The sequence below is a fragment of the Columba livia genome, chromosome 7, assembly GCF_036013475.1.
Source record: "Columba livia isolate bColLiv1 breed racing homer chromosome 7, bColLiv1.pat.W.v2, whole genome shotgun sequence".
Taxonomy (NCBI): Eukaryota; Metazoa; Chordata; class Aves; order Columbiformes; family Columbidae; genus Columba; species Columba livia.
This window is the reverse complement of record NC_088608.1, coordinates 10,754,469-10,774,052: the sequence shown is the minus strand read 5'-3', so window position 1 is coordinate 10,774,052 and position 19,584 is coordinate 10,754,469. Positions and strand designations below refer to the sequence as shown.

The window sequence follows — 19,584 nt, the reverse complement described above, 5'->3', positions numbered from 1 at the left end:
ATTACACCCTACACATGCAATTTAATTTAATTTCACTCCATTTTAATTGGATGTTAAGACACTGCTTTCAGCCTGCACAGATAGGAGAAACCAGTTGACACAAATCATATTTAAATTGAAGCCTCTGTAGGTTACTCAACATAGCCTTAGCTTGACTTGCACAGGGCCCCTGCAGTTTGAGTGGCCTTAGGGGGACTCTGAAGTTTATTACCAGCCTCTCTGAAACCACCATTATTTGCATATGAGCTTAAAGAGAGCTAAACAACTAAAAGAAATGCAGAGATCCAGAGCTAAAACTAGTTAGGGGTGGTTCTGTCTGGCAGGGGGTTAATAGTTTTTCTTGACTGACTGCTGGTTTTATCTCTTCTAGGAAATTCAGCAAAGACATGGTCTGGCCAACTCTATCTCTTCTTATTTAATCAAGCCTGTCCAGAGGATCACAAAATATCAACTCCTACTGAAGGTACCTTAGTGAGCTGCCTAAATGGGCTCTGAGTGCAGAATCTCATTCGGGAGCACCTTATGTTGTCTTGCTTTATAGTCATTCCCAGTTGATCCCCACTTCCTGTGAGCATCCACTGTGTGTTTTGATGCAGTTCATTTTTCTCTTCTTATTGTTAGTGAAGCAGTTGCAACTTTGTGTTCTACTTGCCAAGAAAATCAATCTGAGATAAAGCAGGCATGTTGTCCAGAGATTGTTCATAGCTGTCCTGTATTGCTTCTTAGGAACTGCTGACCTGCTGCGAGGAGGGCAAAGGGGAACTCAAAGATGGCCTGGAAGTGATGCTCAGTGTCCCAAAGAAGGCCAACGATGCGATGCACGTCAGCATGCTGGAAGGTAACAGATGGGCAGGTGGCTGGGGCAGGGAGGGACCCGCCGATAAGTGAAGCCTTCTTGTAACTTGGGTGCAAAGTTAGTACAGGCTGACTGTAGCAATACTGTTTACTGATCATAATTTTCAGGTCCTTCCTAGCTTCTTTCTGATACTTCTCCAGAAGTCTTGGAAGAATAAAGCTGTCTGGGAAGTTTAGGGGTTTTATTTATTTATGTCTTATGCATGTATACATGTATTTATATGTGTATATATATGTGCTTGCATGCATGTGTGTATATATATGTATACATATGCAATATATATGCACATTCTTACTCAATGAAACAAAACCCCTGCTCCTGAAAAACAGTGTCAGTTTAGCTGCTAGAAGCCATAATGATTATTGGATGAAAACATTTCTAAATACTGTCTCAACATTTCAAAATGAAAAAGCTCTGGCTTTCTGAGTCAAAACAGCTTGTGTTTCAAAATGTTAGTGTAATTGTCCCAAAGATTAAAATAAATAAATAAATAAAATGTATTATTAAAAAGTATTTCAAAATTAGGAAAAAAGTACTTTGCCCCAAAGTCTTTTATTGGCTTTTTGATGTGTACAGTATTTCTAAAATATAAAAATTTTGTTCTGGACAGACATACTTTATTGTGTTTCAAACTTTTTCTTGACCTGGGAAAAACATTTCCAGGCTGGCTTGAGTCAGAAGGAGGAAACAAGAAGAGTACTAAAACAGGCAGGAAAAAGGAAATGTTGCCAGTAGCAAAGCAGCACATTAGGACCAGTTAACTAAAATTGCAGTGGGGTAGACTGAACCAACATAGGTAGAAACGCTATAAAGATACTTTTAACTATGGTGCCTGGTGAAAAGCAAGGGGTCCCAAAATAACATGTGGATAACCTATCCCCATGAGATGACCAACACTATGCAATAATGAAGAAGCAGGGATGGTTTTATTAGGGTAAACAAGAATTTGGACAGTAGTCTTCTGCATAAAACATTATTCCTGAATACTTGGAGCAGAGACTAGGGCTGTGTGTTGCTCTGCCAGGGCTATCTGGCACGAGCAACAGCAGGCTGTGCTGGTGGAGGAGCAGCCCACAGCTCTGGAGAGATGTGTGACCCACAAGCTGCTGAGACAGCAGCTTGGAGGGCACCCTGCACTAGGGGCTCCCTTTTCCCTTAAGCCTCCCAGTTATGGGAAGAGAGTCCTGTGATCCTCAGCCACGTGAAGATTTTTAATATACAGCCTTGAAGATTAAAACCTCCTCTTAGGCAGCTTGATTCAGACACCATACCAATTTGCTCTCATAGGTACAGCTCCCCATGCACCTGCTGTGGACTCACAAGCCCTTGAAGGTTGGGTTAGCTTGTATGAAGGCATTGTGGTATGATGGGGCACTTCCAGCCACCACACATTATGTTTCTCTGAATTTGTGTTGACATACAAAAGATGCCTTGCATTGCAGTTCTGTATACAGTAACCACCACCAAAACCTTTATAATATATATCTTTAAGTAATTGCTACTGCACTTCACAGCAGTCTCATTTAGCACATATGGTGTATTTGCCTCCAATGAAATAATTATATCATTGCAGTAGGGGAAAAAAAGAAAAATATCTTCACTGGGACAATGAATGCCCATCAATGTCCTTTACTGGTCCAAAGAACAAATATAAGCCAATGTATTTTGTGGTTTTAGGGTTTGATGAGAACCTGGACGTCCAGGGAGAGCTGATTCTTCAGGATTCCTTCCAAGTGTGGGATCCCAAGTCTCTCATTCGGAAAGGCCGTGAGAGGCACTTGTTTCTCTTTGAAATCTCTTTGGTGTTTAGCAAAGAGATCAAAGATTCTTCAGGACACACAAAATATGTTTACAAGAACAAGTTACTGGTAGGTGTGGCTGCAAAGAATATGTTCTGGATGTTGTGTTTCTTGTAGGTAGAGGTGGAGTTTGGGGAATGGTTCACATGTCCCCATGCTGGGTTGGGGACACTTATACCATATGGAAGGGCTGGCTCCAAGCCCTGCAAGGCTCACCTGAAAGCCAAGTTCACAGTGAGTCTGGAGAGGTTTAAGATAGTGAGATATGAAGGGTGGGTGAGAAAAGCAAGGAGGATCACTCAAGCCATTCACTTCCCTGCCATCCTCTGCTAGTTTTCTGCCTCTTTTACCTGTGTGTAGCAAAGCAGGGACAAGATCTTACTCCCCGATCCATCCCTCCCTCCCCACTTCTCCCTGCAAATGTGAAGTTTTTGGAACTCACAAGGCTTCATATATATGAAATCTCTCATAATGTCTCCTCACACTAGACCTCAGAGCTGGGAGTGACTGAACATGTTGAAGGAGATCCCTGTAAATTTGCTTTGTGGTCTGGACGAACACCATCCTCAGACAATAAAACAGTGCTGAAAGTGAGTCTCTTCTGCTTGTTTTCTTTGCTTTTAGAGCTAGTAGTTCAGGCCTTGGGAGCACTAAATGAAAGGTTAGTTTCTTCCCTCCTCATATTCATGTGGCTCCCGTGTCTGTCAGTGGGGTCACACCTGCACCAGGAACAATTCAGTTCTAAGGCCTCAATGTGAATAACAACAGTGCAGTTGTGCTGCCTGGCTGAAATTGCATCTCTTTTGCAACCTGGGTTGAGCAGCTGCACACTGACACAGGGCACATCGTGGGGTGTTTGGCTCAGAACTATAATTCTCTTAGTCCTCTGCCACTGGGCTTAGCAACAATCAACCTAGTCCTTAAACCTCCCGAGCTGACAGCCATGTCTGTCAAGTGAATTTCTAGTGAAGAATTCATTTTATAGTTGTTTTTCCTGAGGAAATCCCAGCTGTGCACTGATAACCTATTTCCCCTCTACAGAGTGTGCTGTATCACTAGCATTACATGTATTTATCCAGAGCTTAGCTGATTTGCTGTTGCTTGCCAAGTAGGGCTGGTAAAAATACCCTTGGTTCTCCTGGGGTTACCAGGTACTTCAGCAGCTAAAATAATACAGCAGAGAAGAGAAACAGTTAATGATGCATTTTCATCAGTCAGCCATGATGCTTCTACATAAGAGGTGACATGCTGAGAATATGGTAAAGTGTTTATCTTTCTGCCTTGTGGAACTTTAGGCATCCAGTATCGAAACAAAACAGGAATGGATCAAAAATATCCGGGAAGTCATTCAAGAAAGGATTATCCATCTGAAAGGAGCTCTGAAAGAGCCAATTCAGCTCCCCAAGACACCAGCAAAGCAGCGAAACAACAGTAGAAGGTAACCTCACTCATTTCATACAACATGAAATCACTAGCAACCAACAGCAATGCTGTATCTATGGGCTTTTTATTGCATTCACTTATTTTTCTTACTATAGTCAAAAGAAGTTTTCGTCATCTTTGCTTTTTATATGTTGTCTTGGGAAAAGTAACTAGAAAGCTTTTCTATGATCTACATACAAAGGTCTTTTATTTTAATATTCCAAAGTATTAGAGAGAAGTGAACAGTAAAAATACTTCAGAGTCCAAGTTTGTTTCTTTCCTGAAGTAGAATTTACTCCACATTTGAGTATTAACAGGTTGTTTGTTTTTTTTTTTCTTCTTTCCTGTTTGGCATTTTGAATTGTTTGAAAATGTCAATCACAGCTGGTCATGACAATATACTATTGCAGTGTAGCATCTGTGCTTCATCAGCAAACACAAACTCATTTCAGCCTGTGAAGTAATATTATTATATTTTTGCCAACTTTTTTGAATCCTGGACTAAGTGGAAATTATAGAAAATGAATTGTTCTTTTGCTGTCATGCTGGCATTCCCAATAGCCATCTGTAACTTTCACATATCCATTTCCTCATCAAGTTTTATCATTCTCTTACTCCAGGCTGTATTATAGAGGAATACAAAGTGTAAGTAACCAAGGTCACCCAGGAGACCTGTAGCAAGGCAGAGATCCAAACATTTCTTCCCGGGGACATGCACCAATACAAGTGCACAATACTTATATGAATGGGGATCTTAATTTTTTTCTTTGTCCCTAAATATGTATTTTGCATTATTTAAATGTTTATTTTGAAAAACTAGTAAAAGTTTAGGAGAGTGCTGTCCATGCATCAAAAGAGAGTAAAACACCCTCTGTTAGTATACTCATAGAGCTAGAATTGTAGCACTCTATATTGTTTTTGTTTATGTTTGCTTGGATATCATTTTTATGGCTTAGTATTAAATCCCTGAAGATGTGGTTCCTGTGAGGCAAGAGAAGTACCCCTTATTTCAGTGACACATGTATCCTGGGCTGGATGGTTTCAGTTAAGGCAGAAATCTAATTGATGGAAAAATTTCTGCCTGATGCACTCATTACAGAGCTATTTCTGAACACTGGGGTCTCTTATGCTGTAAATATGCAGGCAGTGCCCATCCTGTTTCCAGTAACACAGTTCGTGATTATGCGCTCATCCCATGACATAATTTAAAATCGCAAGCTACATAGCAATATGAGCTGCATCAGTGAGGCAATTTTAGCACAAAGCCAGGTCTAGCACGTTGACTCAGCACTTCTCAGATCAGTCTATAAGGTTGTGTGCATTCCAAAGCGGTGTGTCAAGTAAGCATCATTGTTTCCCTGTTACGCTTTTTGCAGAGATGGAGTAGATGATGCAGACAGCCAAGGAGATGGCAGCAGTCAACCTGACACCATTTCCATTGCATCCAGGACATCACAGAACACAGTGGACAGTGATAAGGTAGGACTGAAATGTGAAAATACAAAGCAGGTGATTACCGCCAGAAAAATGTAAGTGAAGAGTAGAATAAAAGGCAAAATGAAGCAACCTGTCTTCTACTACATGAGTCAAAACTTATATTCCCTAAACTAGGCTATTAAAATCCTAGGTGCTTGTCAGTACTGTTTTACATGGTAACATCTCTTTTGCTGCAGCTTCTTTGTGGTTAATACACAGAGGTTGAGTTGGCTCTGAAGAAACACAGCCCAGAGCAACCTTTTCTTCCCTAGTACAACTCACCCCATGGGAGCCACCTTCTGAATCAGCAAACAGTTGGTTGTGTTCCGTATTTTTCCTCTGAGCTAAAATTAGTAGTTTGTTGGAGGGAATACAGGTGCTTACACACCAATTAATATAGCAAAACTGGGATCCTGGCTCGTATCTTGAGAGCCTGGGAGCCTTTCCAGAGGCTGTGATTCTGAACCTCTCTCCTTGTGGACATATGGTGGAGCGTATGGAAGGCCCCGAGACATGCTAGATTCTGTTGGAATGCTGCACACTGTCAGCACGTGTGTACTCGTTGTTTTACTTATCGGATGATTTGAGCCCAGATTCTCAGCTCCACTAGGATGCCTGACTTGAATTTGTCACCCTGATACCTCCAGCTGCAGTCTTCAGCTGAATTAGCACTTGATGGTAGGAGTAAATGGGCTGTTAGTAATTATTTATCTTAGCTATGCTAATGGGATTTGTCATATCCACTGAAAGAATGTGTATATTCTCTTCATGTGTTGTTTTGAAATCATGTGTAACCTGCAAAAGGATGAATTCTACAGAACCATTATGGATTTTTCCCTCAGGGCTCTAATTTTCTTGCCACTGACACAAGGTAAAGGATGTCTTCACAAAATCAGAGTTCAAGTGTATGATTGTGAAGTTCACAAGTAAGGTTCAGTGCAAATGTTATTTTGAAAGCTGGACACAGAAATAGGAGTTAATTGCAAATACGTTACTGCTATAAGATGAACTGTTATATTTATATTAAAGGCAAGTTCCCATGCTTTTGCTTTTTTGACCTGTACTGTGTATTAGAGAAGTATTAATCCTCACAATCCAAAGGCCACTGTAATGTATGCAAATACTTTGCCTGATGTCAAATCAGTGTTTTCTTATGTCTTCAATCCACATGGGCTTGCCCTGTGTTTCAGTGTTTTTTCACATTTATCATTCCTGAGAAGGGCCCTGACTTAGTAGAGTATTTGAGCTCATACTTAATTTTAAGCATTCACATAAGCTTTGCTCATTTGCCCCAAGCCCATTGTGTCAGTTGCATGTATTACAGTAGACAGACAAGATCTAGGTAAATGCTCCATACTGCATGCTGTAGCTGCGTATGAGATCTACAGTGCCAACAGCACAGGGGACTATTAGGCTGTACCCTGAAAGACAGACCATCATGGCAACAGTTGGTTTAAGGATGCAAGACTGGAAAGGAAGTGTTACAGGAATTTCTATCCGAAACCTTATTTGAACTGAATGGTGAATACGTATGAGATAAGTTGAGCAGCAGATGGTACAGGGAAAGGCTAATTCAGTTCTGGGGCTGTGTCATGTTTTTTATTTTTTTAGGGTGGGTAGGTTCACTTGCTGACTTAAGACTATCTGTGTGTTTGTGTGTCCGGTATACAGCTAAAGCTTAAATATGCTTGTATGTACTTCGTTGAATCTGAGCAGCTATCATCCTTAGATACAGGTGCTAGACCTATATCATCATAGAGAGGCAATTCCTGCTAAAAAGTTTCCTGATTTTCCCTGATGCTAATGCCAGAATACTGTAGAGAATTTAGCCCCCAGGGTGCTGCATTGCTGTGTCTTTGCTCCAAGAAAAATGAGCTCCCTGCATTGGTTTATAGTTCTCAGTTTTTCTACACAACGTTACCCAAATTAACAGCCGACGGAGCTGAGGTGTCTGACTCCCCATTGAAGCATCACGGAGCGCACCTGTGTTCAGTTTTGGCTCAAATATCAGTTCTTACGCTGCTTGCACGAAACCCTTAGCACATGTTGACATCTGCTGTGAGGGGACTCAGTGTCAAGAGATCCCAAAGCTGAGCAAGGACCCAAGACACAAGACTCTCAGTGGTGACATTTTACCATGTGGGAACAGTTCACTGTCACTTCAAGTTATTTTACTCTCCAGATTTAAAATGGGATTTTTTTCCTCCAGTTTGTAGTTGAGTTTATCTTCTAAGATGGTCTGAGTAAATCGCATTGGACTAGGAAGATTTACCTCCTCACATAGACTGGTACTGAGTTATTGGCACTGTAAGGCTGTACCGTATCATTCTGTCTTGATGAGGTTTCTTGACACAGTTGTTAGCACTGGGTAAACACTATAACATACACACTGTAATTAACTCATGTGGTACTGGTAACAGCACCAATAAGTAATGCATTCAACAAGTAGTGGTTTCCCTGACTATTTAACTCCAGCATAGGCAGCAGAGTTATTTCCAGACATTCAGATTCAGGCTCTGAGTTTTTTCACAGCTGCAGCCTCCATGGGTGAGTTCTCTGTGTACCCCAGTGAGATCTCCATCCAGAGGAGCTGGGAGAAAGAGCTCCTCTTTTTTATGAGAGAAAATGGCCTCAAGTTGTGCCAGGGGAGGTTTAGGTTGGATATTAGGAAACGTTTCTTTATGAAAAGGGTTGTGAAGCAATGGAACAGGCTGCCCAGGGAAGAGATTGGGTCACCATCCCTGAGGGTGTCTAAAAGACCTGTACATGAGATTATTAGGGACATGGTTTAGTGACATTGTTACATTAATGGCTGGACTTGGTGATCTTGAGCGTTCCAACTAAAATGATTCTATGATTTAGAAACTGTAGCTGTTCACAGCAGCCTCATTTACACACATATGCAAAGAGCTTTCTGGTGCCAGCAGTGTGCCAGGATGGCAGCAGATTAATCCTGCACCGGGACAATCTATGTATTAACATTAACTCAGTGCCAGAAACAATTGTCAAGTAAAATCTAAGAGTTAATATTACTCTTCAAAGGCAAAAGAATTCAAAGATTTAGCTGACACACTTTGTCCTTTCCCTAAATCTTGCTATTACGCCTGAGGATTACCTAACACATTAGTTGAATGTTCAGACAAGAATGCGAAGCAACATTTTAGACAAAGAAAATCACAGCCTCTCAAAGATTCCCAATTGTAAGTTGCACTTCTGCTTGATAACACTTCTTGTGCCTCAAGTGATACGTATTTCTTTCAGTCTGTTTGTGAGCTAGCTCCTTCTGGGTTGCAAGTAGCGATTTCTCTCTCCTCTCTCTCTCATCACAGTGCAGCCCTAGAGCAAAGCTTTACTTTTGCATTTCGAACTCCTAAAAAGGCAGAAGCTTTTTTGTTGCTAAGTGGCAACAAGATAACATTACTGTAAAATCAGCAAGGATTTTGCTTTCTCGCAAGGCAGGTGAACACAGCTGTAACATTTGTCAGGGGGAACATTCAGCGCAAGGGATAGAACACCAGAAGAGTTGAGTCCTGAGCTCTGTCACTCCCGTGTTGGATGTCACCACAAATTGCACCTGATGGCACATTGCACTTGTCTTTTTTTTTTTTTTCTTGTTTGGATTTGAAATTTGGAGGGGAGACAGGGATTCTTGCAAACATTACCTTTGTACATTAATTATAGCATTGGAACAACACAGGATACAGACCCAAATTCAAAGCCATTTTTGAATATTGGAGGAAATTCACGGCAATTTTTGTGGTAGCAGACTCTGCTTTGAAGATATTCTTAATTATATGACTGAGTTCAGAAATGCTACAAAGTCTTCAAATATTTAGGTTTTCCAGGCTGCAGGCAGTGGTCAGGTGATTATATGAGACTCTTCAGATTTAAAAAAAAAAAAAAAGTCCAAGTCTGTTTAAAAAATAATAATAATAGAAAAATTACTCCTGTCTTTTAAATTAAATACATGTTTAAGTAGCTTATTAAATCTTGATCTTAGTCCTTAAAAATCTTTAATTTTATTGGATTTTTCTCTCTCAAAAATATATAAAGCAATTATTCCTGGGTTCAAACATTTAATTTTCATTAAATACTGTATAATCAAAATACAGATTTCAAGTGAGGTTTGTAGGTCTACACCTCTGTAAAAGAAAAGAGAGAATATGTAGAAGTATTATTTTTCCATTTACAATCTTATTATTTTTTCTGTATGCAATCTATAATCTAAAATGTTTCCTACACAGAAAAAGAATGATTTGGTTTGTCATTTGGTATTATATATATATAATATAGAGGGGAAAAAGTGGGTTCATGAACTAGACTCAGCGCCAGTAGACAAGAGTACTGTTACAGTGTCATTCCTATTGAGCATTCAAGACAGGTCCCAGGTAACATACTATGCAAATTTTCTTCATCCTTTCCAAAAGGCAATCTGGGCAGCTTTTGTTCTGTACTGTAAGCCTTCTTCAGCATGCCATCTAAAACCCAATCCTCTGGGAGAAATCCTCGCCCTATTCAATTTACAGCAGACAGGATTTCAGTCTTTATATCTGGATTCAAAGGAAACGCTAGCATGCGGGGCATTCTCATTTGTTAAGCTCATTGATCTATTGGTTTGTAAAACAGCTGTTTCTGGTGATACTGGTCCGTCTTCTAATGGCTTTTTTTTTTGTTGGCTTTTGCAGAATGCTGAGGAGAGCACTTCTCATGTTCTCCTGTTGTTTTTGGACTAGAAAAAAGCTTTGAGATGTGAACTGAAAAGTTTTTACTCTCTAAAAACAAATATACATGATATACTTTTATCTTTTCCATTAGATATTGGACTCAGCTCATCTTTCAGCAGTCATGAGACTGAAATCTTGACCTCTTCAATATCAGTGGTGTTACATAAAATCTGGGAATAATCATTGTTCTAATTGAAGGTAATTGGTATAAAAGGGGAGATTTTAGAATTACAACTTGTTGGAACAAATCACCTAGGGGCAGCTTCTCTTTGCTTGGAGGCTTCTAATGAAGGTAAAATAGCTTTATCCCTGTGGTATTGTTACTGCAGCAGAAGTTAGGAGCTGATGCAGCAGGTACTGCTTCAGATTCTTAGGAAAAATTCTCATTTCCTTGGAAATTTCTTTTCCAAGTAACACAGACATGAGCAATGTCTTGATCCCCCTTGAGGCTACTAGTTATTTTAGGTTTGAACTCCATAAAGTTGTGCACCAGCATGCTGCATGTTTTTCTAAATAGGCATTATTTTTATTTCCTTGAACTATTGCCTAGTGTTAATATGTGCTGATAAAAAAAAAAAAAAAAACCAAACCCAAAACCAAATGGAATTGCACACTCATTCAATAATAAGGGAAACTTGTTCTTTTTATGTACCTCACAAGAAGGACATAAGGAAAATTACTGTGTATATGAGATGACACCACCAACATATACAACACAAAGTGATCACTCATTGCTTCCCAGCATAAATTAATCTGGAAATTAAATATTTAATTTAAAGTGCCTAAAACAAAAGTAGAAAAGTCAAAGATCCTACTTTGACTGGGCAGCTTATAAAGAAATGAAGTTAAGAAGAGCAGGAACTTTACAAATACTCTCTTCTCTGAAACTGTCAATCCCATCAGCTGGAGTTCAGCCACTTGCTCCCAGCAGTGGGAGATGGAAACCTGACTCTGAAGTCAGAGCTGTGGGTGCTGGTGGCTGTGGCTTCATTCACTAAATGTCACCAAGGGAAAAGTCTTGTCCCTCGCTCTAGTGAACAGCTGCCCTAACAACCCAGCACAGTGCATGGCCTGCTCTCCCTGTCACAGGACATGGATCCTGCAAATAAAAGGTGAGTTTCCACATGGATTGTGTTTACATGGAGACACAGGCACTTCAGAGTAGGACCTACTTGCAAATTTGTATTTACAAATGAGCCCAGATCTCTCGCCACTTGGAAGTGGAACTAGCCCCTTGGAGCACACTAGCAGTGGGACCATAATCCTTGCTACCACCAGTATTGCTCATCAGCTCTACCTGGACCATAAAACTGATTCCACCAGAGATTTCTCTGGTTTTGGTACTAATAACATTCTTCTCTTCTATGCTGTCAGGCTGGCCTGAAATCAGCAGCAAGCCTAAGGTTCCTCTCAAAGGTGGGATGATTTGGAAAGCCGCAATTAAAGAAATTAAAGCATTTGCTACAAAATAATGATATAATAATAATAATAGTTTAATTAAAATCCCCTTGAAACCTTGAAATAAGAACATCAACATAAGGAAAAAAATAAAGTCAATATGAAATATTACTTTATCAAATACAGAAAATGCAGACCTGGGATAAAAGTTAGAAATATCTTCTTTTTAGGAAAAGGAATTAAAGGCACAGAGAAGTTAAAAACAATACCATAAGATAAATGCATAGAGTAATTCTGCTAACAAGAGCTCTTTCACTAAGACTGAGCTGACAATTAAATTTCTAGTTAGTTTCTCAGCAAGGGAACTCATATACCAAGCAGAACTAAAAACTATATAGCAGATCTCTGTCTCTCTTCAGTGCTATTGAAGTATTCTGTAGCTTTCAGTTATATACTTTACTTTCCTGAAGCATTTTTTTCCTCTGAACTTCTGGCACTAAGGCTTTTTAAACCATCTCTAGGCTGTTACCAAATATTTACACAGCTAGTGATCCAAACCTTCCATCCCTCTGGCATTATCATGGCACAATCTGTGCATCCCATGATCTGAATTTTGGCCTTTTTCACCTTTGCCAGTGAGTTCTGTACTGAGTCATGTGCAAGAGATACATTTCTACTGCAGCACTGGAGGGATTTCAAGGAACAAGAGCTGTTGAGCCCCAGAAGTTCTTGTGTATGGTCAAGACATCTATCATATGTAACTACTCCTACATTTCTACAATCCTAAAATTACATTCAGTCCTTTGAAGGCAACCATGAGGCTGATGTGACCCCCGGTGAAAATGAGTTTGACACCCCTGATCTGTCACCATCAACTGGAGTCTGTGCAATACTTGAGCACTGGGACTGAACTGAGTAGAAAACACCTGTCAGTGGAAAGTCCCTCTGCCAGTGGCAAATGGCAGCAAATGGCTGCTACAGGTTGTAGACCATGCGCAGGAAGTTGGAATGTGTGATATAAACTCTGACTATGATAGAGCTAAGGGAGAGCACGATCATGGGAATATGGAGTGGTAAAGCAGGTAGCCACTTAAATACAGAATCTGGAGTATTTATTTAGAAATCTGCCTGTTTTCTGGTGAAAGGTGACACATACAGAGTTGTCTGCCAGGTGAGGCTGGGCATTGACTTGAAGAGATTTCTTCCTCCTCCAACCTATATATTTTACTCTCAGTAGATTAGATGAGATTTAACAAGTGTGAGTTTCTAAAGGGCAAAGGAAGGGATTGATTTGGTCTCATTTATGTAAGTGTCATTGCGATTATTCTGCACTGATCCTGTAAAGGCAAGTGATGTGCCAGAATTCAGCAGTGTACTGTCTGGAGTGCTGCTCACATATAGTGACTAATGAATTATGGTACCCCAAGTAAAATTAAATTTGTGTAATATAAATGAGTGCTGTTAAGTGATTTTTTTTTTCCTGTGAAGACATGATAAGGAAAAGAGGAGTGAATTACGAGGATATATTTATATCACCAGGATGCATTAGTGAGGTTATCGCACTTAGTTCTTACTGCCCTCACCTGTGGAAAAGGGAGAACATGATAGCCAGCAGAGGAAAACCTGACGTAAATCGTTTTGGCACTGTAATTAGCCTTCTTGAGTGCTTACTAGCTATAGGTTGTTAACTCTTTTTAAGATACTGTCATGTAGTAGCAAAATGTTTATCTTATCAAGGAAATAAATTGTTCAGCCAGAAGCTGACATATCTCTCTCTAATAGTAGCTTCTTAAAATTTCCTTAGGCTTTGGGAGACTGCCTCTCAATTCTCACTCTGAATCTTGGTGAGGACCCCTGTAAATTCAACTCTTCGAGTCATTAAAGCGACACTGGGAACTGATAAAATAAGACTGTTTTACCTCTGCTGGCAATGCCACCTTTGATGTGAACTTGCCTTTCTAATCATTCATGCTCAGTAACACTACTATGGAACTTTGTTCTCTCTTTCCTAAGTAAGGACTTTGCCTTTCTTTCTGTATGTCTTATCACAAATGTAGCACTGCCAGCATCATTAAATGTTCCAGCTTTTAAATTGCAGGGCTGTACTTGCCTGTCTCCATTTGAGATTTTTCAGTCTTTTGGAAAAAAATCTTGAGGCTCTTGGAGTGAAATATAACACACTCAGATATGTTTCAGGTTACACCTTTAGATTTCCAACTGAAGACTGAAGTGCTACATGCCCGTTATTTAACTCCTTGTACAAAATACATGGGTACTCAGAGAAAACCAAACCCCAGGTGTGGTCCAAATAGTTAGAACTGTTCTTTGCTCAGAGTCAATGCCAGGCCTATGCTCTCCCTTGGACTCTCTTTTGGGAAATGGATGATAGGTCTCACATTGCCTTTTGCGTCTCTACACTGGTCACTATGACTTGTAGCTCTACAGGAATTTACCCACCTGTCATCTACAAGCAGAGTCAGCTGGCAGGGCTTTTTTGGATGTATTTTGAAGAGTTCTGAAGCCTTTGGCCTTTTTTTTCCTCTGAGAACTTTGGAAAAATGCACTTTTGTCTTCCCTGGATTGGAACTAGATTTCAAAACAAGGGAAAAAGTAATTCTTACCAAACTTGCTTTTCAGCCAGGTTTAATCCTGGCCTGAATTACAGGTTATCTGTCTTTTCTGACACCCATTTATAAATGTAACAAGTAGTTGAACAAGAGATTTACCTCTGAGAAGTGACCTGTCAAGGGTGCAAGTGCCGCTGAGAGTGGGGGCATTTATCTTGTTGTTGCCAGCAAGTATTTGTCGCAGCTGTGGGAGAAGGCAGCACTAAAGACAGGCTGTCTTGTTTCAAACAGTTTCTCAGGAAAAGTGTGTATGTTCTTTTGAAAAACAAATTATAACACGAGCAGCTGTTTTTAAAATATCACACTCATTGCAAACACTTGTAAACTTCATAGTAATTCCTCAAGGAAGTTTGTCTGAAGTCCTAACCATCTAGTGGAGCCTTATCCATTTCTTATTGTACTGCATGGCTGGACAATTTCCTGCACAGTTACCTGAGAGATGATGATGGTAGATGAATTTCACCAAAGGCTCCTTTTTTTTTGTCTTTTAGTTGAATTTTAGCGAGAAATTTCCCAGAGATTTGAGTGTTTCACACGACCCTGGCTTCATCACTGTGAAAATATGGCAAAACCAAAACAAAAGAAAGAAGAACACACAAGCTTTGCAAAGGTTGCTAACTGTGGAGCAGGCTCTGGTTTCATTTAATGGACAAAAACAATATCTAGAAACATGGAACATCTTTTCTTCATGGAGGGTGGTCGATCACTGAAGCAGGGTCCCCAGGGAAGTGGCCACAGCACCAAGCCTGTCAGAGCTCAAGGAGCATCTGGATGACACTCTACCTCATATGGGTTAGTTTTAGGTCATCCTGCAAGCAACAGGGAGTTCGATTTGATAATATTCACGGTTTTCTTCCAACTTGAGATATTCTATGATCTGTAGTATCTATGGGACTAGAAATCATATTGTTCATGGGGTAATGGTCCCAGGAAACAGCTTCATAAAAGGCATGGCAGAAATTTGCCTTGCCTCTTAAATATCTCAGGGGAGATTTCTGGAAGTGCTATTGAACTTAAGTAGGACCCCTGCTTCCAAAAGGCTTGCACGCAATTCTGTCCCCAAAGGAAAACCATTCCTCTGGTGGTCTGTGAAGGGTAACTCGTCAGCAATCATAGGTTTGTTTCCAGATTAGTGCAGAAGCAAGGGATGTTTTCTTAACACCTCTCCCAGTTTTTTATTTGCAGCCATAAATAACTGCAGATATGAATCCAGACTCATTTGGGTGATCAGTCATTGATAAAAGATCCAGCTGAAAGTCCCTGGAAGTGCAGTCCTAGGGAAACAGATTTTTCAAAGATTTCTTTTCGGCATTTTCCTCCATGCATGACTGGCAGTTACATCCAGGGCAGATAATATAATGTTCATTCTTTCATAAATTTTCTTTTCTGTTACTATCAATTTCATAAAGAACATTCGTTATTGATTTTCATAGATGACTTCTTTTTTTTTTCCATTAAGGAAGTAAGGAGGGACATTCAGTCTGATTTCAGACTTATTCTTAGAATATTTCAATCTAATGCATATTTTGGTGGAAAATAAGTAAATCAGTAACATTTGAAAATGTGCATCAAGTCCTTCTATGATAAAACAAGTGTATAGGACTTCTTCAGGCTGAAGCTCTCCTGAGAACATTGTAGCTATGAATATCAAGGGTCAACACATTCTTGTGAGGGTATTTTAATGTGATTTCTGTGGCAGCCAACTTGATTTCTTCTTTCTATTCCTGCAAGCAGTGTGAAAATCAGATTACACACTAATGTGCTGATGAACACATTCCCCTTACAGGCACAAGGCACACACCTAAAGGTTGTCTTAGTTGATATAATGAGTACCCTAAGTTCACTGCAAATGTGGTATCTCTCAATTACAAGAGATTTCTGAATAACACATGATCCTGCTTAGATGGGGTGGCTGTAATTTTCAAGCGTACAGAAATAAGGTGCAGAATTCTGCCCTTGTAAAGATGGTTGAAACCCAATTGTGGACTACACTGTGGCATTAAATGACAGGAAATAAATCACGATCCATATGAATAAATCTGTATTAGCAAATAAAAAAAGTTTTGATGCCTGCTACAAAGAAAAGAGGATGTTGAAGTTGTGGGGATGTTTAAGTGAATCAGTTTGATGCAATCAAAACAGAATAAGAAGGAAGGAAGCACAGGAAAATCCCTATCTTTCTTTCAAAGTCATCACCAACCCAAGTTTAGTACATTTTAAAATAGAAGGATTTAAATAAATTATAGATTTCCACAGAAGAATTAAAGGATATTCTGGTTTTCCGCTCTAAAGATAGACCAGATGTTGCTTGACTTTTATAAATGTGCTGCGGTTTTCAAAGAATCAGATGTCAAAGATTTGCTACCATTTATGTTACGAGAGGAACTGAGTGGGACTTCACATGGCATAGGAGCTTCTCAATCTGAATTTATCTTTGACTGAATTGGAAGCTGTTAGAATTGATTCGTATTAGTCAAAAATATTATTTTTCCCAGCAAGGTTCCGTCTGTAATGGCTAGACAAAAATACAGATATTAAGAGATCAAGTGGCTGAGTCGCTTTTTCCTCTAAATATATGCTAATGAGAGCGCAAGCTGAGCTGTAAGGTAATAAAGGCCATTTCCTTATTATCACTTATCAAAATCAACATTCAGTGACTTGTAAATTATTCACTAACTTCTTCCATTTCTCCTCCTGAACAATTCCTTTTCACTTTTGTTCTTGCACTTTTGGCACAGCATAGGATGGTGATACTGGGCTACAACCACACTAAGGTGACTCCTCAGCCTCAGTTGCCTTGTCAAGAGAAACAGTGGCACTCACTAAGACCTACGGTCTGAAAGGTCTGAGCATCACTTTGTGAACAAGCCTGCTGAAGACATGAAATCGATACTCCTGGTTTAGCATCATGCTGGTTTTGTTAATTTGTTGACAGAAAGGACAAAAGGGTTAATTAAAAGTGCATAGATTATATGGTCCTCTCAAAATGAGAACATAAATATAATAGAACAGGAAGTGTCCATCAGTATTTGGGGTTATCTCTGTAGCCATTCTTGGGCCAGGAATTAGACCATCTAAAGTGCTACATTTAGAAAGAAAGGAGCAAGCAGGATTCAAAACTTAGTTTAAACAAGAGAATTTTACGTTGGTTTTGGGTTTTTTTGTTGTTTTGGTTTTTTTTTAAATTTCATTTCAAGTTCTACCTTCCATGTTGTCATTAAGCAAGAAGCTGTTCCTCATCTAAAACTGATCATTCTCCTTTTCTTCAAAAAACTTGAGTTCATATTTATTTATCCTGTGCTGTTGTTTTGAGTTGTTTCTGAGGTTTCATTCTGGTGATTACAGCGTGTTTGTTTGATTTGGCTGTACAATATTAAATATATCCCTCTGGAGGAACAATATGTTTTCTTGTTGGCAAAGATTTTTTTTTTCCTTTTAGAATTCATCATTTTTATGTGGTTAATGCTTATTAGTTGTAAAGTGCCAGGTTTGTTCAAGAAACTTAGAAAACCTTGGAACAGCATAGTTCCAAAGGGCATATAGGGATCACACAGAATAACTATTTAGAAAGTGAGAAAAGTTTAAATGTGATCAAAAATTAGGGTTCAGAACGGGCCTTTGAAGAACATTGATCATTGATCAAGGATGTAGAGGACATTGGAGATTGTACAAGTCCAACATTAATAGTAGCAAGGTTTGATATTGGAAACAAAACTGTGTGTGAAGGAGGGGGACAAGAGGAAAGAGTTGCACATTCCCTTTTCTTCATATAGGGGATCAATTCAGAAAAACACAGATCACAGCCAATATTTATAACACCTTTAATTCAGGAGTGGAGGGCTGTAGTGGTGTGCAGTAGCTCTGAGGTATTCAGAAAGTCTCAGAAGGTCCTTTCTTTCATCGAGTGTATATGTATTTTTGCATACAGCAGTCACGACCTTCTCAGTTGTGGTCTACTTATACAACCAGTTGTTGATGCTGGTATGTGCTGGTGGCCTTGTCCATAGTTGGCTGACTCTTGGTACACCGAATTTATCAGTTCCTGGGGATTCTGCAAGACTGCTTGTCTCCGGAGCTGATCACAGTTCTTGGGAAAATTTCAGCTCGTACTTTTCCTCTCTTCAGGCTGCTGTCTGCTGGTAACCATTTCTCCATTCAAACCTGTATATAAAACCTAAATAAAACTCATTCACACATTCTCATGTGGAATGGCATACCCTCATAAAAGGTGCAATGCCTGATTATGAGCAGAAGGGGCAAGACAGTGAGTTAATTGACTTTATTTCTTTGTATGTTGCCTGGTTGAGTGCAGCTGTGAGAACGGAGGACCACAAAGTATCACAAGAGCATAGATACTGGAGGGGGAGGCAATAGAAGGAGGCAGAGGAACATGGAGGACAAGCCACAGCGAAGCACAGAGCTGGGCAGGCAGCTGAGGGAGGCAAGAGTTTTTGTGAGAAGTGGAGATGTTAGATATGAGGGGACTGGAGGAAGAGATCACACCCCATAATGTATCATTATTTTTTTTTCTCTTTCCCCTTAGTCCCCAGGAAGAGTTTACCTCTTCTCACCCCTAGGTCAAGCTGGGAAGAAAAGGCTTTGAGTGGTGATGAGGACTATTCTGGTTGCTTCTGTTAGTCCACAAACTCACACTCTTTTCAGTGATCTGAGGCAGTATTTATTCTGGAGTCAAGTATTTTTGCTGCAGGATACCCCGGGAGGCATTTCCCTGCCTCGGAGTCAGCATTCTCCCCACCTTGTAAACCATGTGCATGCCTTGTTACTGGCAACCTACAGCTGAGAGAGAGACATCCAAAGCTTCCCCCAAGCCTTAGTTTCCAGAATCACAGTGCTACTGCTATCCAGACCAATATAACTTTTCTGATTGGATCTTGTATTAATTTAAAAACCACCAACAGTCAAAATTGACCTCACACTCCTCAAATGTGTGTGGGTGAGAAACAGAGGGGTGTGAAACGTATGGCACAATTCCACAATCCATTTTCTCCTTGGATCCCTTTTTCCTGACACCACAGCATCACTTCCTGACTGTACTTGCAAATAAACAATTATTGAAAGAACGTGGCTGGACCACACATGCATATTTTCCACTCTCGTGGAGAAAAGCTGTGTGTCGGTTGGTGGTTATTTATTTTCACCAGAGGCAGTTGGGTTTGTTGTCGTGTCTTTAGGGCACCAGCTCTCGAGGTGCTGAGCCTTCTCAGCTTGCAGAGGCTGCAGGAAGAATTGAGGGTGGGAACCAGCTGTGCCTCACAGGTCTC

At 40.0% G+C, this 19,584-nt stretch overlaps 1 protein-coding gene across 11 annotated transcripts in view; it reads left to right on the top strand.

Moving 5' to 3' along the window:
* KALRN (kalirin RhoGEF kinase) overlaps positions 1-19,584 on the top strand; it is a 510,474-nt gene that overhangs the window by 362,866 nt on the left and 128,024 nt on the right. For all 11 annotated transcript variants that reach the window (XM_065070486.1, XM_065070487.1, XM_065070491.1 and 8 more), the window contains 6 exons: positions 371-463; positions 727-838; positions 2,534-2,724; positions 3,144-3,245; positions 3,951-4,093; positions 5,454-5,556. In XM_065070486.1, the coding sequence (XP_064926558.1) occupies positions 371-463; positions 727-838; positions 2,534-2,724; positions 3,144-3,245; positions 3,951-4,093; positions 5,454-5,556 (744 nt within the window). The remainder of the gene's footprint in view (positions 1-370; positions 464-726; positions 839-2,533; positions 2,725-3,143; positions 3,246-3,950; positions 4,094-5,453; positions 5,557-19,584) is intronic.